Source organism: Monodelphis domestica, chromosome 2 (genome assembly GCF_027887165.1).
Source record: "Monodelphis domestica isolate mMonDom1 chromosome 2, mMonDom1.pri, whole genome shotgun sequence".
In the NCBI taxonomy this organism is placed as follows: domain Eukaryota; kingdom Metazoa; phylum Chordata; class Mammalia; order Didelphimorphia; family Didelphidae; genus Monodelphis; species Monodelphis domestica.
This window is the reverse complement of record NC_077228.1, coordinates 109,657,305-109,679,172: the sequence shown is the minus strand read 5'-3', so window position 1 is coordinate 109,679,172 and position 21,868 is coordinate 109,657,305. Positions and strand designations below refer to the sequence as shown.

Genomic DNA, 21,868 nt, shown 5'->3' with positions numbered 1-21,868 from the left:
TGTTAGCTCTCATTCTAGTTTTCCAGTTGTCTGCATGATATTTCCACCTGGATTTGTTTCTGAATCTTCATACTTAAGCCCCAAACTGACATCATTATCTTCCCTGTCAAAACCAACTCCTCCTCAACTGCAGTTTCTGTGGATAGTTATTACCTAAATTATCCAAGTTCAAAACCTTAGTCATCCTTCCTCTCCTTCCTCCTCCACATCAGGCTGTTCATCAAGATCTACTGAGTCTACTGTTTCAATGTCTAGTATCCATCTCCATCTTCCCATTCTCAGAATGATCACTGTAGTGGAGACCTTGTTATAGCTTCCCTGAATTACTTCAGTAGTCTTCCTACCTTTAGTCTGGCCCCCTGCCAGTGTAACTTATATATAACTACTGACTTTTAAAGCAAAGCTCTGGTCTTTTGATTTCCCTGATTAAAAAACAAACAACCCTTCACTCTCTCTCCACTGCCGATTGAATAACATCTAAACTCCAGCCTGGCATGCAATTTTTAGTTTGGCTTTATCAACCTTTCCAGTCTTCTATATCTCTGTACACCCCAGCCCTGTACCCCTAATCAGATTAGAACATTTACTTGGAATACAAATGTGCTTTGTATTTTTATTTATGCTGCTTCCTCTGTCTGAAATGCTCCTTTTCCCCTCACCCTCACAATTCCTGCCTATGGAAATTCTACACATCTTTTAAGGCCCATCTCAAATACCACTTCCTGATTCCCTCAGGCAGATGAGTTTTCTCTCCTTCTAATACCACCCATAACTATTTGTGTCTCTCATGGAATTAATCTTTCATTCTGCTTTGTCTTTAAATTATCTGTTATTCTTTTTTATGTTTTGTAAATTCCTTAATAAGAGCCATATTTGTTCTCCATGATGCCTTGCTCATAGTAAAGGTTACTTAATAAATATTTATAGCATTATGGGGGATATAAAGATATGGAGAACACAGATTTTATGCTCAAAAAACTTACAATCTAATTGAGGAAGACAAATACCATTGAAAAAGATAAATAAAAGTACCAACTGGTATATGATTGAGAGATGGGTGATATAGACACTAAGAACATTATGTATGAGCTGGAATGGACAAAGAAAATTTTACAATGTAGGTAGGTTTAAGCTAGCCCTTAAAGGATGGGCAAGGTTTGGATAGGCAGAGAAGGGTGCTCCCAGTAGGAGGAATAGATCAAAGGACCATTGGAAGAAATAGCCAAAAATTGTTAGGGGGCCAGGAGGTGGTGCAATTAATAGACAAAACAGACTGAAGCAGGGGATTTATTTTGTGAAATAGTAAGAGGTAGGTTAAAATGATACCCTAAGACTTAATTATGGAGGGCTTCAAATGCCATTCTAAGAAATAGACTCTGACCTTTGAAGGTTTTTGAATGAAAAACAGGAATTATGGCCAACTTTTGAGTTAGATGATGAATTTCCTTTGCCCAAAGCTACAACAATAATAGGGAAGTGCATAGCTTTTCTTAATCTGCCTGTAGAGAAGTTCCCCTTCCCACTATAGTGGGAGCATAGGGGAAGAGGAAAGCATTTACCACAGAGCATCTGGGTGGGTCTCCTCCCGCTGAATCCACATGGTGCCCAGCATATGGAGGCCTCAACAGCAGCCCAGGGGGAAATGTAGAAATACCACAAGGGATCAGGAACTTTGAGAAACATTTGGCTGCTAATGGCTTAAGATGGAAAATAATTCTGAAAAATAAATTTTCTCTCTCCATTTCTGAGAAGCTAAGATGAGTTCATATCATCCATTGGTGTAGACCAAACTGATGATTAGTACTGCATGGTGGGCAATCTAATGTCTGCTAGGGAGCTGGCAGCTGGTCAAAGTATTGTGGGCAGTTTGGGCATTTGCAATTCATAAAGCCAAATCTGACTCAGTTGTGGTAAAATAAGCCCCTCATGTAGCAATCAGAGGAAATCTGTTTGAGGGATGTAGAAATTCTTACAGTTAAGGCTGAAAGGCAGTTCTGTTGATGATACTGGTACCCTTCTTGGTCCAGGTATCATCAATAAGACTGTCTCTTTAGCTTTTAGATTGCACCTAGTCTTAGCCAGACATGGGAATTGTTGAGCTTACCTCATTGTGACTTCCAGGGGATTTGATTTGAATTTGTCTTTCTTAAAATGTTCTGCTCTGTGCTTTACTCCTCTCCTCCTTTACCTCCCCAGGCTTTATTTCCTATTTCTTTCTTTCTATATTAGAGTACATTTGTCTCTTTGATAACTTCACTGAAAGTATCTTTACCTACTTGAACAACTAGGAAGTGAGGAGTTATCCTGAATATGACAAGTGAATTTTGTTGTCTCTCATAGGCTGGGCTGATTCTGAAGCTGCGCCTGCAGATAGCCCTGGATGTGGTGGAGGGAATCCGCTTTCTGCATAGCCAGGGGCTTGTCCACCGTGATATCAAACTAAAGAACGTGCTGGTAAGGGCTGCTCCTTTGGGCTAAAGCCTCTGATAGAAAGAATTTGGATGGGAGAAGTGAAGAGATAGCAGCTATGCTATCACAAACTAGACCTTGGATTTGTGATCAGAGACACTTGGGGAGGAGGAGAGTGGCCAAGTGGCGGGGAGTGTGCCTCAGGCCTGGCCTGTTCTGCCTCAGCTAGAAATGCAAATTGTTCTCCAAGAGGCATGAGATGGATCTAGGTAACTTAGTAGGCAAAATGATTTTAACATTGCTTTAACTTTGTTATTCCAGTTACAAAGAATTATCTTCTGATTCATTCTGCTTTGAAAGGAGTTATAATCTTCATATAATTCATCAATGCTCTATATTTCTAGTGACTCTTGGTGTAGAGAGAAGAGCTATTTGGGAAAGAGAGAGGTCTTCAAAATTCCTTAAAATGTAGCCTAGGAAATTCCCAGACAGTCAGCTAGACTGTGAGACTTAGTATTTTTTTTTTGATTTTCAGTGGAGAAAGCTACTGGGAGTCTTAAGATACTTTTCTCAAATGATCAGGGAGCCTCCTCTTGCTTTAATCATCAACCTTGTGGTATATATTTTTGGGCCTGAGGGGGAAGTTGGGAACAGAAATGCTTCTCCAGATAAACTTGTTTTGCAAGTGAATCTGAAGTCCAGAATAACTGGAAGACAAAAATCACCATTTCAATAATCTAATGTTATTTTCTCTTTTTTGATAGCTTCATGAAACTGATAGATCAGGAGAATGTTGTAACTATGGTTTAACCAAAATTTAACAAAGTATTTGATCAAGTCTTTAATGCTATTGTGGAAGAAAAACTCAGCATAGCATAGCTTGATGAATTCAGATTTTGAATGGCTAAACTCTAAGTGTCACTAATGGTTATATTTAAATGGAGAAGGATCTCCATGATGAGTACCCTAGCGATCTGTGGTTGGCTTTGCAACATTTAACATCTTTATCAGTGACTTGAATAAAGGCACAGATGATATACTTGTTAAATTATTTTCAGATGACAGTTGGAAGGGATAGATAATACATTGGATAAATCAGGCTATCAATCATAACTAATAAAATGCAATTTTGTGGACATAAATGTAAATTTTTACCTTTGGGCTCAAAGAATTTACTTTACAAGTGAGTTGGTTAGGCAGCAATTCATCTGAAAAAGATCTTAGAATTTTAGAGTGTGTATGTAAGGTTGTCAAGAAAGCCATTGAGATTTTAGGCTATACTTACTGTCCTGCTGTCCCCTGCTGTGGTCCCACTCTGTCTGGACTATTGCATTGAGTATGGGATATCCCATCTTTGGAAGGACATTGAAAAGCGAAATAGCATTCAGAGAATGATGACTAAAATTGGGGAAAGAGGGCCTAATTTCATGCCATTTGTAGATTGGTTGAAAGATTTAATGATATTTAACCTGGAAAAGAGGGAACATGAGAGTTGTTTTCAAGTGGTTGAAGGTTAATTACCTAGAAGAGGGATCACACTTGTTCCCTTTGGCATCAGGAACAATGAGTGAAAGGTGAAATGAAGCAAATCTAAGCCTGATATAAGGGAAAGCTTCCTCACAATGATACCTATCCAGAAATGGAATGTGGGAGGCAATGAATTTCCCCTTTACTGGAGATCTTTAGGCAAAGACTAAATGAACACTTGTTGGGTATGTTGTAGAGGGGATTTTTTTTTAGATATATATTAAACCAGATGGTCAAAAACCAGGAGGCTGAAAGGGGAAGAGTATTATTATCTGACTGTTGGCTTTGCATTTTTTGCAGCTTGACAAGCAGAACCGAGCCAAGATCACTGACCTGGGCTTTTGCAAGCCTGAGGCCATGATGTCTGGTAGCATCGTGGGTACCCCAATCCATATGGCCCCAGAGCTCTTCACAGGTGAGACTGATGGAGATAATGAGGTTTAGGACAGGGTTCAACAACTTTCTTAGCTCTGAAAACTACCAGAAGAGCTAAGCCATATCCCTGAATGCAATTGTCTTGCCATAGACATAGGTAAGGGAGAAGGAAGCAAGAATAAAAGAGAGAGGAGGAAGAAATTATTGGAGAAGAGAGGAGGAACACATACACAGACAGAAAGGCTAGTATGTCAAAGGAGAAGGAACCATAAGGGCAACAATACCACCAACAAATCTCTCAGGTACCATTTCAGAGGTTTCTGATGTATAATCAATAAAATCACTCATCAGGCATCCTATGAACCCAGGATTGTGCACAGGTGCTGTGGGGGAGATCAAGTATAAGCAATGGTTCCTGCCCTCAAGGAGCTTATAATATAGCATGAAAGACTATGCTAAAGTAGGTGAAATAATTAGTGACCAACATAAAATACATATAATTAAAGAATATGTGATAAAAGGAAAATTATGTATGCCATACTATTATTGCTATACAAGATCAGAGAAGGAGGGAGTCATTGAAGACTGGAGTATTGGAAGAGAAGGCCTTTGGAGAAAGTAGAATCTGAGACAAACTTTGAAGGTATGTAGGAGGTTTTTGAATGGCAGAGGGAAAAGAGGAAGACATTTCTGGGAAGTTTGGATTGGGGGAAAACATTAATGACAGCAGGATGAAAAGGCTGGCTAGAGTAAGGTTCATTTTTTGGAAAGTTGTGGGAAAACTAATCTCATTATGGAGGACTTTGAAATCCTGGCAAAGGAGTATATTAGACAACAGGGAAACAGTGAAAGTTTTGTTTTCTTTTGTTCTTGAACAGAAGAATAGTATAATGAAAAAGTTGTGGTATAGTGAGAAAAAATTAGATGGGGAGTAGTATGCCAGGATTCTTCTCTTGACTGTACCATCAACCACCTGTATGACACTGGACAAGTTCTTATACCTCTTTGTTCCTCATCTATAAAGGTTTTATATATATATCCTCTAAACTAGATGATCTCTAAGTTTCTATATCCCCTTCCCAACTTGGGCTCTAATATTCTCTGATCTGTAGAGGATTCATTTTTTTAAAAGTAGTATGTATAAGGCAATATGTTTTTAGTTATATGTAATGTGGATTAGAAGCTGGAGACTGGAGCAGAGACACAAACTAGAGGGGTTATTACAGAAATAAAATTATAAGGATTAGGTTGGTGGTAGTTGGAATGAAAAGGAAGGGACAAATTCAGGATTATTTTTATTTTATTTTAGATTTTTATTTTTATTGTCATGCAAAACACTTCCATATTGGCCATTGTTGTAAGAGCAAACTCATACATAACCCAAACCCCAAAATTAAACCATAAATACACTGATGTGAAAGATGACTCCACAGTTCTTTCTCTGGAGGTAGAGAGCATTCCCCATCATGTCTTTCAGGATTGTCCCAGATCATTGTATTGCTAAGAGTAGCCAAGTTTTCCCAGTTGATCATTGTATAATATAGCTGTTACTGTGTATGGTATTTTCTCAGTTCTGCTTATTTTACTTGGCATCAGTTCCTGCGGATCTTTCCATTTTTTTTCTGAAATTATCTTTCTTATCATTTTGGGATAATTTTAAAAGGAAGAGAGGAAAGGACTTGGTGACTGCTGGTGATGGAGAAAGAATAATAATGATTCAAAATTGACTCTAAAGTTTTGAGCTAGATGTTGGACAGCAATAGTGCCATTGGTCAAAATCGGAAATTGGAAGGTGTTAAAGTTGGAATTCCCTTTAGTTGGCATCTCTCACAGGATCTCTTCCAGAACCTTTTATGAAGTGGAACAATCCAAGGCTTAGCTGTCTAGAATGGTCCTGTGCCTTGCCTTATCATTTTTTCTTCAAAATGCCTCTTAGTCCTTTTTCCTCATTTCCATTAGCATTATTTTAATATATACATGTCCTTGGTAACTAGATTATTTCAGTAGCCTCGTATTTAATTTCCATCCCTTGAGGTGATTTTCATTTCAATCTTTCCTGCAGGTTTCTGACACTGATTCTTTTTTTTTTTTAACATTTTTTACTTAATTATTTTTCAATTAAGCATTTATTTTCTAGCTCATCTCTTCCCTTCTCCCTTTGGGAAAAGAAAGAGAAAAAACAAGCCTTTGTAACAAATATGCATAGTTAAACAAAATGGATTTGTGATGTTCAAAAATGTACATCTCATACTTATATCCTGAGTTCATCACTTTTCTAACAGGAAGTAGATGTAGAGCATGCTTTATCTTCTGTCCTCTGACATGTCCTCTGGTCATTGCATTACAGAGTTCTTAAGATTTTCATAGTTGTTTGTCTTTATAATGCTGTTATTGAATAAAATTGTTCTCCTGGTTGTCTTATTTCAGAAGACTGATTTTTCTAAACCACACTTTTATCATGTTACTGTTCTGCTCTAGAAACAATAATATTGTTCACTAATGAAAGTCCAAATTGCTGTGCCTGACTTTCAAGATCCTATATACTTTGGCCCCATCCATCCTAATTTCCCATTACTTTTTTGTATATATACACTTTCTTTGGTGTGACCTTATTTTAAAATTAAGTTCAACTTCAATTCCATAAATAAGACATCCGTTATTTGCAGAATAGAGTGCTGGATCCTGGGGGACATCTGAAACTGAAATGAAAAAGAGTGTGTTCTTACAAGAGTTTATAGCCAAATTAGGGGATAAATATATATATATTGTAAATTTGGCATGCAATACTCTAAGTCAGTGATGGTGAACCTTTTAGAGAGGGAGTGCAGGGCCCTACCCTCCGACCAGTTGCTATACCCCTCCCCCCATGGAGTGTGAAGCATACACCACATACCCCTTACCCATAGGGGAGGGAGGAAACCTTCCGATTGGGCTGCTGGTCAGAGGGTTGGGAGTGTGTGGAAAAAATGTCATCAGCAATGGTGGAGGGGAGAGTAGCTCTGCTCAAGTCCCTCTGCCTTTCTAGTAATGAACTCTAGGGGTGGGGTGTGCCCAAGTGCCCACAGAGAACACTCTCCATGCCATCTTTGGCACCCATGCCATAGGTTTGCCATCACTGCTCTAAATGAGAATTCTAGCCTATTTGAAAAACAGCTTAAAATGCTGCTAATTATTGGACATTTAAATAAAAGTTTTTTCTGCTCTCATCCCCCCCCAGTTGTATTAGCACCCACGTTTCATCTCACCTCCATGCTTGCTCATGCTATTGTTCTTGTTAAGCTTTATTCCTGACTTGATAACTCTTGGCATCCCCTTTGTCAAGTCACTTAACTTTCATGATCCTTAGTTTCTTCATCTATAAAACGTGGATAATAAAGCCTTGGCAGCCTTATAGGTTGTTGTGACACTCAGATGAACTCACAGACATGAAAGGCCTCTGGAGGAGAAAAAGGGATAAAGTTCTCTACAAATACACCATTGTGAGTGTGGCTTACTGTTTCCTCATCCTCTTTTGTGTAGGGAAATATGATAATTCTGTGGATGTCTATGCTTTTGGAATCCTCTTCTGGTACATCTGCTCGGGTTCTGTAAAGCTCCCTGAAGCATTTGAAAGGTGTGCCAGCAAAGACCACCTCTGGAACAATGTGCGGAGAGGTAGGAATGCCAAGCCCTGGCCCTTTTCTCTCTGTTTCCTTCTGCTGATCAGAGTGACCAAGGAATAAGGATTGCATTAGATTGGCTAGCTCTGTCTCTTGTAAACCCTGACACAGGAATGAGCAGTGGTTCCATTCTTAGAATTCCCAAGTTGTTGAAAAATCCACTTTCTTCTTCATAAGAAAATTTTGTATTTAACCCTCTCAGAAAAATGATCAACATTTTCCCCCTAAATATGTGAAAAGAATGGTTCCCTCTCCTCTGATATCGTTCTACTTTCATTCTCTTCATCTCCCATATGTAGTTCATACCCTTTAGGATAGAGCAAAGGAGGATTTTTGGAATTCCACAGTTGATTGACAGGTCTGGAATTCCAGAAACCCTCCTTTGCTCCATCCTAACATAACCTAATAGAAGTCCTACTACAACTTGAAAAAATCAACCCTTATTTTATTGTTTTTCATCTTAAATCTCAGTTGGGTCACTTGGGCACTGAAGCTATGGGAGTAGATGCCTTTTCTATGATGTCTATGCTTTTGGATGGCTATGCTTTTGGAATCCTCTTCTGGTACATCTGCTCGGGTTCTGTAAAGCTTCCTGAAGCATTTGAAAGGTGTGCCAGCAAGGACCACCTCTGGAACAATGTGCGGAGAGGTATGAATTGCACTGGTTCCTTGCAGACTGGCTCTAGAGAATCATATATTCATGTTTCTTACTTTCAGGAGCCCGGCCAGAGCGACTCCCGGTATTTGATGAAGAATGTTGGCAGCTGATGGAAGCCTGCTGGGATGGTGATCCTTCCCGGCGGCCTCTCTTAGGCATTGTTCAGCCCATGCTCCAGGGTATCATGGACCGGCTGTGCAAGTCAAACTCTGAGCAACCAAGCAAAGGACTAGATGATTCTACTTGAAGACATCTTTTCCCTGTCTCTTCTTCTATCTTCTCTTATCCTCTTGTTTTTAAACTCCTTGGTTATAGGAAAAACTTGGCATTATATTACATCATAGGAAACTTCTGAGGGAACTGCTTTTGGCTTTGTAACTTGAGACAGCTTCAAACTATGGTGATTTCAGTCACTAAGAGAAGTTAGATTGTTGTCCTAGCACATTCATCAGTTGTTTGTGGCAATGATCCAAGCAGTCTATACAAAAGCAAAAAACAGTCTAGGTCACAGATAAAAGCTGAAGTGTGGGAGATTTTGGCCTTTGGAGCCTTCTCATTTCTAAGACCCGTGAATTTTCCCAAAGCACTGGATGGTGTATTATGAAGTCAATAATATAAAGAGACATCATCTGACTGACTTCTATTCTATCAGGTGTTAATTAGTTTGGTTCCATCCAGTTGTCAGGATAGGACCTCAGAAATGTCAAGTTTAGGTGATGGAATTTGGGGAGGGGAAACATGAGAGAGGGCCAGAGGGAGAAAGAATTATGTTGAGATGTGTCTGTTTTTTCCTGACTGTAACCAGAGCTCTTTGATTGCAGCAGCATGAAGCCTCAGGTTTTGGTAGCTGTAAATAAAGTCAGCAGTGCTCTGCATTGCCAGCGAAGTTTACATTTGGGGAGAAGGTTTTACCATTGCACCACTTTGGTTTCCCCAAAGAAATGAGTTATTAAGAGCTCATGTTACTGTTAACCCCAGAGGCTGCAGGTGAGATCTTGTCTTCTTAGTTTTGAAGCTAGCTTCAGATAACAGTGATGCTTGGTGGGCTGGGGTATCTGGGTAGGCATAGCCCAGTTTAAAATGTTTGGGTGAGACCCAAGAAAATAAGAAACACTTTGGAGGACACTGGCTTTTATGGGAGTTACCTAAGTTCAGACCTCCCAGAAAGATAACCAGTTTGTGTTTTTAAATGTTTGAAAAACAAATCTTTCTCTTTATTTTTTGAACCTAACACACTGACATTTTAAAATCTTGCTTGCTATCAAAGATCTTTTAACCAGGCCTTCTATTGTTCATTATTTTCTTTCTCTCTTAAATATCATTTGCTAGAAGACAAACTAACAGAAGAGAGAGAAAAGAGCACTGTAGCAGGTTCAGAGGTACACAATTACTGCATATAGCTGTCTGCCTGGAAGGGTCACTCCCCCCTTCACAGTTAGCAGTGGAAGACAGAAACGTCCTTGGAGGAATTTTCACACACACAAAGAAGGTGAAGTGGAAGAGATCTGGGTTTGGTATATGAAAGACTCCTATGGTCACTTCCGTTCTTCTTAAATCTTGGCTTCCAGCTCTTCTGAATCCCAGAGTATTAGTTACCCAGCTCTTTCTTGTTTAAATAAGAGGAATAGAGAGAATTGACAGGATTGGTGGATCAGGATGAGAAACTCCTGCTTGTCACTTAGTCTATGTGTCCCAGCAGCTATAACCTGCTTTACTGTGTTCTGTTCTTAAAGTGTCTGGAATACTTTGCAACCAGGTACAAAATGCACAATGAATGGTGCATTTATTGCTGAAACTTTCTAAGTCTTTTTTTGGCTTGACTATTAACATATGGGAAAAGGAGAATGCCAGAACCTTGATATAAAAGCCTAGTTTGATGACTATCTTTAGCAGGGGCTGCTGCAGTGCCTAACACTTCAGAAGTTTCATTTATAACCAAGAACTTTCACTTGCAGTTGAAGACCCAGGCAACTACTTATCTTTGAGACCTTAGGCATCACACTTCTTTTATGTGGACTATCTAGAGCATTCTTCCTACTTAGGAAAATGATTTGGACCCTTAGCATCTGTTGTTTCTCCGGGCTGTTATAGTCTTACCAGTATTAACCAATTTTCCTTTTGGGCTCTGTAGGTACCAGCATTTTTGTGGTAGAGGGAACCTAAGTCTCAATTAGGGAAAGTTCGTATTTATTTTCCTTGCTGAAGAGTAGAGAATGTACAAAAAAAGACAGTAATAGACATCTGTTCTGCGTGGACTTTCAAAAACGTCTTGTACAGTTTCTGCTTTGTAACTATGTCCCCTTACATTTTAATCAGTTGTCACACTAGAAGTGGGTTAAAAAATGTCTAGACTGAGTTTAGCATTCACAACACACACCCACAGCCTCTGATGTCCTTAAGCTCATGGCTACATTTACACACAGCAGCATACTCCTCCCCCATCCACTAGATTTTTTTTTGGTTCAACCTTGTCTCTGTTGGTTTGGTCTTGTAACAAATGTTTCTTTTCTAGCATATTCCTCTGTGTGTTTAAGTAAAATGTATTTATGTATATATCCATATGATCCATCTATATACCTGTAAGTATATACACATGTACATGCATATGTTACTAATTTTCTGGGAGCCAGTGAGATTAAGGACAAAATAAATCGGAGAAAAGCAAGGTGCATAGTGGCCAGGCCAGCCAGTCTTGGGTGCTTGGGGGATTATTTTAAACACTCAGCAAGTTTACCATTGGAACGAATGTTTGCTTTTGTTTTGACATTGTTAACTGTATTTCCTTATCTTGACACATTTTTGTTTAAGTGAATGAATGTCATGAATTGTACTGTATCATACTTTAGGAGACACTAGATTGTTCAATAATATCTCTTCTCTAATGCAATGGCCATTGAAGTCTAGATTGTGGTATTTCAGCAGGTGTTGTGAACAACACTGCATCAACGAGTGTTGGGTTACACACATGCCTCGCCAAGTGAAGACAGTTGTGGTTGCAGGCAGGGAGGGAGGAAAGGAACTCATGGAGAAATGATCCTTTTCTGTACCCTCTTCTAAATAAAGTAGCATAGCTAGTGAGCTTCTGCCTGATATTCAATAATCAACAAGCTCCTAAATCAGTTGAAAGTATAGAATACTAAGAGGTTAGGAGTCTGAATTGATAATGAACCTCACTCTGATAGCCAGCAAGCACATTCAGGCTACTAAAATTTGAGAAATGCCTGTGGAAGATGCTACCCAGCAAAACCCTTGGCCTCTTGCTCATAGCACAGAGCAGCCTCCTTTACTCAGTGAATCTTCCTCTTTTCTGAGGGTCAGCCTAATTAGGAAAGGGCTAGTTGTTTATTAGAGACCATCCAAAGAGGGAGTTAATTTCTAAGACGTTATTTTCCAGGGTACTAAATGCTGTTCCCAAATTAACTTAAATTTAGAACCTTAAATGTTCAGGGAAATGGGAATGAGAATGCCAAACATAGAAGTTAGATGAGCTACAGCTGCTGACCATATTATTCTGTTCTTTGCTACATTTTAATATCTTTGAAGAGGCCATCAGAGACCAAATGGACCTCACTGAAGCTTTAATAGCTTTGTTTGCCTTATAGGTAACTGTTTAGTGACGCAAGAAGAGTGGTGGGTGGTCAGCATCTGATTGCTATAAACAATTTATAGAACCCAAGGGGTATTAACTGCACTGAGCGAAACTTTCTTCATTGGCTTATTTTTTACACTTAGAAGCAGAACAGGATGTGTTCTTTTTGGCACTTGTGGAAATAGTGATGCCCTTGTAGCCCTTCCCTACAGAGAATGGGTGTTTAGTATTTGACTTATACACGGTAATGCCAAAGTCATGCCTTGTTGGCACAGGGTGAGCAGCCCTCCAGTGGTCACTGAGTAGCTGCTTTTCTATCTTTATGGGAGTTTTCCCCTTGCAATTTGCTGGGAAAACAGCCTTTTACCTTTTCTAAAAATGAAAATCTTTTACTGATTCCCAGTGGGTCTGGAACTAGGGCTGGGGGAGAACTGGAGGAATTGAAAATTCCCTCAGGATTTTAAGTAGTACTACTGCTCTTAAAGAGATTTTACTTTTCAATTCAATGGTGTGCTTTTTTTTTTTTAAACATTTAGTTCAATCACATTAATCACAAGGGCTCTGGGCACATGTGTTTATGTGACATGCACCTGATACTGAGGCCAGCTTGCTAAGAGAGCCATGGAAAAAGTTGGTCAAATTTGTTGTATAATGTCTGTGGGTAGTGCTTTTTATTTGTTTTAAAGGACTGATGTTTATTACAGTGTTAAAGGAAAATCTAACAAACTAAATGTTTAGGATGAAAGTGCAATAACAAAAGAAATTACTTTGGAACAAACTCCCAATTCTTATGACCTCTCCTACTTTGTACTACACCATGTTACTGCAGGGCCATATTGTGTTTATTTTTAAGAGACGCGACTGTGGGTTAAGACTTTGTTTAGTGTAATTTTTGAATGGTAAGGTTTGGTTTTTATAGATTATTCTGTATACATGTCAGGTGCATCAAACACCAGATGTGCTGTATAATAAAGGTCACATTAACATTTTAGGTTTGCTTCTGTCTTGTCCTGATATTCCCTCACTGACCAGAGGCTGGAATAGCATCTTTCCCACTGTCTTTGTGATACCTCTGGTCAGTTAATCAACACCTACTCATCAAGGCACTGTGGTCAGTGGTGGGGATACACATCCAAATGAGTCAGTCCCTGCCTTTGGTGAAATGGCATGGCTCATTTCCAAAGAGGACTCGGCAGGTGTTTCTTATTAGCAGTAGTCTCAGGTTACTATTGTTCAATATTGGATTTCAGTCATTTAAAAAACATTTAGGTACCTACTTTGTGTAAATGACCTCATATTTACATAGTGCTTTAGGTTGAAAAAGCACCAAAAATAGTAATTTCTTTACCCCAGTTATTATTTTAAAGATGGGCAAGCAGAAGCACTGAGGGAACAGGTGACTTAGGATCTACCCCAGATCTGGCAAGCAGAAGTTAAATGTAAATTTTCTCACTGGCTTCCACATTCAGTTGTTCCCCGCTTTCTCTTATTGGTGCCAGTTTTTCTTGCTCCTTCACTATATACTTAACTCTCTAGGTTTTTGGGAAGTAGGAGTCTTTTTCTGCATCCCAGGTTCCTCCCTGTCTCCCAACCCTCACTTTGATGTGAAACAGCTCCTAGGGAACCACATGACTTCAGCTTAGCTGATGTCTCCAGGCTAATAACCAGAGCTGAAGCCTAGGGTATGTGAAATTTAAAACACAGTATGTAACTAAAACTTTTTATTAAATGCATATTTGCTGCCATAAAATTCTATTCTCACTCAAATGGTGGCATTTCTATTGGTTCTAGTGTGATGTCATAATGTGTTACAGCCAATCTGCAACACATTTTTATTAGTTGGAAAAATCTTATCCCAGCTCTTAAAAAAAATTTTTTTTAAAGTACTTTTAAAAATTTGCTATACTTCAAAACAGACTCTTGACAAAAAAGGTTATTTACCCAACTTAATTATCTATGCAAAAAGGTCCTAAAAGTCTCCAAAGATTTCTTGAATGGAAGGTCAAGGCAAGGGATTGCTTTTTCATGTCTATTCTGGTATAAGAGCATAAAATTAAGAAGATGCCACAGACAGAACTGGATTTATACATTGTTTTATTCACTATGAACACAAAATAGGAAACAAGTCTCCATGGCTGAATGAAATTCTTACACAATGCGGCCAAATTATAAATTTGTCAAAAAACGAATTTAAGCATACACATTGACCATTTCATACTATACTTAAAATTTCTACTTGTAGTTGAAATATTCTTAAAGATTCAAATCTGGTTAAGTATTTTCACAAGGATGAATATTTGTAAATCATATCTTCACTTATACATGAATTGAATTTTAGTCTCAAAGGTATTATGACTATGATCTTAAGGTTGTCATCAAATTGACATTTAGGAAAAGGTAAAAAAAGGCAGTATTGACAAATTATTTATGAAATATTACCTTCATTTTCTTAATTCTTAAATCAGACTTGGAAAATGAGAAACATCACAAACATCATTTGTGAACATTTAGTAGTGTTCTCTTGATGTGCAATAATTATTGTCCATCAGGTGCTGGGAAAAATTTGAATTAGATACATTTGTAAATTACCAAAACATGATTTCATTTGCATGCTACCCAGATAACTACTTCAGGGTCACTGAAGAAGAAAATCTGGTAGAATTGTCTTCAGACTGGAGATTTAATAACATCTTATTTTAATGATTAGAACTCATTTTAGGGTAGAAGTAAAGCCAGAATATTCATCTCTCCAAAAAGACAATGCAAACTTTATGCCCTTTTCAACTACATTGCAAGGCAGCATTTTTACCTGGACAGTAAGAAAATTGAGGCATAGAAATTGGTTGTTGGTGTTTGGTCCTGCTTTTGTGGTTACATCTTTAACTCCAAGGAAGAAAAACTAGTGAGTTCTCATTCAATAACAACAATCACACTGATTATCTTCAAAGATATTTCGCATAACATTTATGTATCTCTTTAAATATAGTCTCTTACTGTGAACTGATTTTATTTCAATGATGAAAATGAAGGAAATTTTTCAACTTTACTGTCTAGTGAATATACACTCCTGTATGATTTTAATGGTTTCCAGGAAATATTTGAAAAACTTTATAAGAGGGATAGCTCCCCTGGACAATAAACCAAAAGGTACAGTTTTCAAACTGCTTCCTCTTGGCTGTAGCTGTACCCCTAGGAATTCTTTATTCAGCCTTTGAACTATGATTCTGTCTCCATCTGCTCATTCTGGGTTTTGTCCTCAGCACTCAAATTTTCCAGGGTCTTCACTCCAGCAAGTTTCACTAGAAAACCAAACCAAAAACTTAGCTCTTCATATTTATTAATTTCTGAAGGGCAAAGGTTCACAACCTTCTTAACATCAAATTTTAGGAATTCCCAACATGGAGATAATTTTATTAGTATCCACTGGCAGTGAAAATACATTGAGATATATTGTTGGATGGAAGACCTTCAGCTTTAGCCTTCAGATGCACTGCCAGCCATGAGACTCATTAGAGATTTAAGTCATGATAGCCACTATCATGAAAGTGGGAAGTTCAATTTTTTCTTAAACAAGATTTTCAAATCACCCTACATTTACATTGTCACAGCTATCCCACTCTGATGGGGCCCATTCACTTACAATCCCTATTTAAATTTGGGCGCAGAGGGAGACACAATGTCTACAAAGTCCTACATATTCTGAGTTGGGACCCTTCACGCTGACTTTTTGGGTAGTGATTAATAAACTCTCTGAGAGCTATGCTCTTAAAACATCCCAACAAGTCGGTTGCTCTGAAATGTTCAATGCAATTCAGTGCACTGAAAATGACAGACACATCTACTTTTTATAATTTTAATCCAAGTCTTTCAGCTCCAAATAGCATTTCCTTGGCTTACCAGTTCCTGTGGTTGCATACAGAACCATTAAACAGTTTAAAAAGCTAAGTGATAGGAATTATATAAGAGAAGGTATCTTTGCTAAGAAAAGAGCTGAAGAACCTGAATTAAATTTTTGGACTTGTAACTGCTGCCTATGTACTAAAGAGGTAGTAAATTCCCTATCAAGAGAAGTTAAAGCAGACCCCAAACGACTACCTGTTGAGGTATGTGAGGCAGCTAGGTGACACAGTGGATGGAGGGCTGGGCCTGGAGTTAGGAAGACCCGAGTTATACAATTCAGCTTCAGATACTTCTTAGCTGTGAGATCCTGAGCAAGTCACTTAGTTTATGTGCCTCATCTGTAAAATGGGGATAATGACACCTACCTCCTAGATTGTTGTGAGGATCAAATGAGACAATAACTGTAAAGTGCTCAGTACAGTTCCTGGCTTCTACTAAGTGCTATATAACTACTGGCTATTATTACTAATTCTTGAAGATTTACAAAGCACTTAGCCCACCCTAACCCTATGAAGTGGGAGTAGGGCAAATATTATCATCATTTTACAGATGAAGAAACTCAGGCTTTACAAAAGCTAAAAGACTATAGAGTGCTTATTCCTCTCCCACCTTCACCCCCCAGTTCCCAGCAACTTTGAATTTAATCTTTTTATCAACACAATAGGTGCCAGGTAGTAGTTTATTGTTTCACTTTGCATATTTCCAAAAATTAAAGTGTTTGAACAAATTTTCATATTATACTAGCATTTTGCATTTTCTCTTTAAAAATTGTTTATAGCCTTTGATCATGTATTCATTAGAGAATAAGTATTTACTATAATAAATCTGTATCAGTTCTACAATTCTTGATAATGGATTTCCTATCCTACTCCAATGCCTGGTTAGGGTAGTGTGTGTGTGTGTGTGTGTGTGTGTGTGTGTGTGTGTGTGTGTGTGTGTGTGTGTGTGTGTGTGACCACATGCGCGTGCACGCAACCCTTTTCCTAGTAGGAAAAACTAGGGAGATATCCACTTATTTCAAAATGGCTAAACGAATTTTGGTATATGAGTGCAAAGGAATTTTTGTGTTATAAGAAATGATGAGAGTGGATGATCTCAGAGGAAACTTAAGAAGAACTGTATTATCCCACATGGTAAAATGAACAGTTTTATGACAACAAGCAGAAATGAAGAACAATTTTTATAACAAAAGGAAAAACGTGTTTGAAAAATTTTAGAGCTCTAATCAATGAAATTACAAACCTCGGTGCAAAAGGATGGAGATGAATGAAACATAGTTTCTCTTTTTCTTTTGTTCAGTGGGGGGGGGGGGGGGGGAAGGATTATAATTAGGGGAGTGAGAGATAACAAATAATTAGAAAAAAATAAAATTTTTTAAATGTCCAAGGATAGGGAAGGCATTGTTAGGCAGCAGTTAGTCCTTTCCCTTCAAAATTTGGGGCTTTGGGATATATGTAAACTCAATGAATCATTAGTGTGATGTGGCAACCAAAAAAGCTAGTGTGACTTTGGATTGTAGTAAGGGAGGTATAGCTTCTAGGAATAAGGAAATGATAGTACTTATGTACTCTACTCTGGTTAGATCACATCTGTACAAATATCCGTACAAAAATCAGGGAATCAGTTTATTGGTCATTGATAAGTTGGAGAATGTCCAAAGGAGGGCAACCAGGAAAATGAAAGGTTTTCAGTCTATACCATATGAGGATTAAAGGGCCTAGGGATATTCAGCCTGAAGAAAACTAAGGGAAATATGACAGTTTCTTTAAGTATATAAAGAGTTGTCTAGTGGAAGAGAGATTAGACGTTTTCTGTTTGGCTCCAGAGGGCAGAAGTAGGAGCAATATAAAAAAACTGTAAACAGAGAAATGTTGGTTTGATGTCAGGAAACACCCCAAATTAGAGCCACCCAAAGCAGAGTGAGGTGCATTAGTGAAAACATGGGGAGGCTCATTAGCTTTTAAAATGACATCATCTCCAGGATCCTGTATACCTGCTCTACTCCAATATTCTTCCTGGCTCCATCTCTCCAAGTACCATTTTTTGTCCTACTGAGTACAAAATTACCAACTGGGAATTAAGTCAAGTTAGAATCTAAGGTGGGTCATTATGCCATCCCTGATGAAGAAAAAAAATAGCCACAGAAGTGTGTATAGAGCTGTACAATTTTCCTGTTTACTTCGGTACTCCTGTTTCTTATGTAACTGCCCTTGGGATCATCTGGCTTGAGTCTCACACTAACCTTTCTGTAGACCTGTCTCATCATCATATTTAGCTCTTCTGTTCAGAGAGATCTGTGCTGATTTTAGCAAGGCTGATGTGTGTGGCAGAGCTTCTTCAATGAGTCATGATCACTCTAATTAGTGCAGCCTAATAATCCACAGAAAACCAAATCGATAAAGAAGGCCTATTGTCTAGACCATGGCAATGTGGTTGGATGGACCATCTACATATATCTACATATATGTCCATTGGCATATATCTCCTGGATGGGTACTACACTGCAAACAGAATTGAATTGAATGGGATTTAATTTGGGAAACTAGTATTTTCAACAATCCCAAGCTGCACCTGAAATAAAACTTCATCTTTTTAACAGCAATATCTTTCTGGTGATATGTATATGACTGAGAACTATATAAATACGTTGATCTCAGGATAGTCAAAACTGTGGATGACTCAAAGGACAATGGATATATAAATAATGATCACAAGTAGACTGTAGCCTATTACCAAAGATAACCTTAGTGCAAAAAGTAGCATAAAGTATTATCATCCAGGAAATATATATTTGGAAAAGGGAGGTCGGCCAGACTGTAGAAAGAGCAAAACATAACAGATAAAGATCTTGACTGCTGTGCTGGTAATAGAATGTTTGAAGATCTGGAGAAAGATCAAGACATTTGGTAGAGTCTCTTAAAAGTCTATGTAGGGGGAAGCTATGTAGCACTGTGAATAGGGTTATCAGGTCTGGAGTTAGGAGGACCTGGGTAGATATCTGGCCTCACAAACTTCCTAGCTGTGTGACCCTGGGCAAGTTACTTAACTTCAACTGTCTAGCCCTTGCTGCTCTTCTGTATTAGAATTGATACTAATACAGAAGGTAAAGGTTTTTTTGGGGAAAAAAAAAAGTCTGTAGGGATCCTAGGTAGAATATTCATGAAGACCTGGTGGGAGAACACATATAAATTATATAGGATAAGTGAGTAGGTTTCCATTTGCACTGCTATAAAGAGCCTAAACATTGTTAAAATCGTAAATCCTATGACTAATGATGATCATAATGAATAATTTTTAAAATGTATTCTATTCATTTTGAGCACTCCAAATCAATAAAGGCAGGGAGGTATTTTGTACTTTTGTATAATCTACAGAATGAGTCTTCCATAATACTTGATTGACTCACTAGGTGAAATGCTATTATTGGAATTACTTTCAATGAATTAAGTTGAATATTTATTAAATGCCTCTAGATAGAAGAAACTCTTAATGCTTTCCATCATTATATGATGTCATCATCCCCACAAGGATTGTTTTATTAACACCTACTACATGCAAGATTTTCTGTTTTTATGGGTGGCAGCATCACAAGAGATGCAGCAGTGTTACCTGGATCACTGAGAGCTGGCTAGCTTCTTATTACAAGCTGTAGATCCAAGAGGTAGGAGAAAAACTCAAGAATGCTGATGAATGTAGGGTGATACTTCCTGTAGGGATAGACGGAAACCAAACAAACAAACAAAAACAAAAGTGTTTGTAGTAGGAAAACAATAGGAAATAACATGAATAAGGTACATACTATTTGGGAAAAACCAAGGGGCAGAAACCTCTGGGAACCAAAATGATATACTGGAAGAGCAGTGACTAGGATTAAGTTCCCCTTAAAACTCTAGACTCTCAGGAAAGCTAGAAGGGATCTTACAGCATCTTGTCCAATCCCCTAAATTTCACAGATGTACAAAGACCACACATCAGGGCTGGGATCCAGCTCTTAGCCCTCCCCTCCCCCACCCTTTCCCACAATTAATTTTTGTATAGCATACTACTTACCAATGTAACACATGAAGCTGATACACTGGAGCTATTTTTATATTCCCTTTATTTAAGGGAAGGAAGGAATGAATAAATGTGGCTGTTTTTTTTTAATTCTGGAAGATGTGCTCTTTGAAAATAGTTTTGAGGGGTGAAAGCCAGGCAACCTCTATGCCCAGATCTCAGTCCATCTGATCAGGTTCTGTTGGCTTAGATTTAGGAAAACTGAGGGATTTTTTCATTTAACTTTTTATTAAAGGGTGAACTCTTTTTTTTGGCTTGGCTTTAGCAGAAAGAACTAGGAACAATGTTTGTTAATTATAAGGAAGCAAATTTTACCTTAAAATAAGGAAAACTTCCTAACACTTTCAATTGTTCAAAAGTGGAATGTGTTGTCCTGGAAGAGGTCTTCATCAATGGATATCTTTAAGTGAAGACCAAATAACCACCTATTGGGGATCCTATAATATAATAGATAAACCAGAAGATCTTTCTAATTCTAATTTCTAATTCTAAATCTTGTAATTCTGTGGATAGCTTTGGGGGTTTATATTTTTCCTTTGTGTCCCCCCCCCCCCCAATTTTCTTTCCTCTTATATAACTAAGAGGTGAGCTGCCTTTATTGTCCAAATGACTTTTCCTCCCAAATCCTTAAAAATCTTGTAGTCTGTGATCCCACTGCACAGTCCAACTGGATGCCATGATGTCAGTTCTCATTAAGTCTTTTCTCCTCATCTCAGTTCATTTACTTTCTGTATTCTTCAGCTCACAAACTCTGTAGCACTGGGGCCTATTAGTGCTACTGTAGCATTTCTTTCCCCCAAGCTCATTCTCTGTGATTCCTGGTGGCTGCCAGGGAGTGTCCTGGCTCATTGGAGTGGGCTTGTCTAGTTAACTTAAACAAATAAAAAAAAAATAGCTGACATTAGAGAGGATCCATAGGAGGCCCTTAGTGGGAGAGTCAGCATAGCCCATAGTGGATATTAAATACTGAAGGTAAGCTTAGTTTTCTGGTCAAATGTCTCTTTCCTCTCATATAATGGTAATTTATATTTTTATAGTGCTTTAAGGTTTACAGAGGACATTCCCCTAAACCCAATAATAAAAACCTATGCCTCTCAAAGAAAAACCAGTCAACTGCCATAATTAAGTGGAAAAAAAATCCAGGACACAGTAGTCAGAAGACTTGTTTCAGCCCACCTACTTACTATGTGGCTTTGAGCACAACAGTAATTAGATTATCTTATACACTGTTGTGAGAAAAGCACTTTGTAGACCTCAATGAGCTCTAAATATAAGCAATTATGATATAAGCTTTATCAAGATTTTCTACCACTAGAAAAAAATATTTTTAAAAGAAACCAAGAAATTTCAGGATATTTTGCTTTATATTTAGATTCTGAAATAATCTTCCTATATAACTTTCATCAATTGCTCCTAGGTCTACACTCCTTAGTTAAACTGAACTCATAGAATTTTAGATTTAGAGTTGAAAGGGACCTTAGCTGTCATCTAATCTAACCCCCTCACATCTTAATGAAGAAACAGAAGTCTAGAGGTTAAAGGATTTATTCAAGGTTACAAATCTAATCCCTTGTCCACATAATAGTCTTTCAAACATCTGAAGACAAGTTTCATGTTTAGTTTTTCTCTTTTCGAGGTGGTCAATCCTCATGTGAAAGGCATTCACCATCCTAATACTCTCTTATGGATGTATTC

The 21,868-nt window shown here is 38.1% G+C and overlaps 1 protein-coding gene and 1 non-coding gene across 4 annotated transcripts in view; both read left to right on the top strand.

Moving 5' to 3' along the window:
• The window catches only part of DSTYK (dual serine/threonine and tyrosine protein kinase), a 65,766-nt gene extending 52,558 nt beyond the window's left edge, over positions 1-13,208 (top strand). For all 3 annotated transcript variants that reach the window (XM_056815793.1, XM_056815795.1, XM_056815794.1), the window contains exons 10-13: positions 2,341-2,454; positions 4,237-4,351; positions 7,831-7,965; positions 8,688-13,208. In XM_056815793.1, coding sequence (XP_056671771.1) covers positions 2,341-2,454; positions 4,237-4,351; positions 7,831-7,965; positions 8,688-8,875 — 552 coding nt within the window. In that variant the 3' untranslated portion in view covers positions 8,876-13,208. The remainder of the gene's footprint in view (positions 1-2,340; positions 2,455-4,236; positions 4,352-7,830; positions 7,966-8,687) is intronic.
• MIR12320 (microRNA mir-12320) lies at positions 8,293-8,355 on the top strand. Its single transcript, NR_162853.1, is given in 1 exon segment — positions 8,293-8,355. It is a non-coding gene; the product is annotated as a microRNA mir-12320 (primary transcript).
• Positions 13,209-21,868: the final 8,660 nt, after the last annotated feature.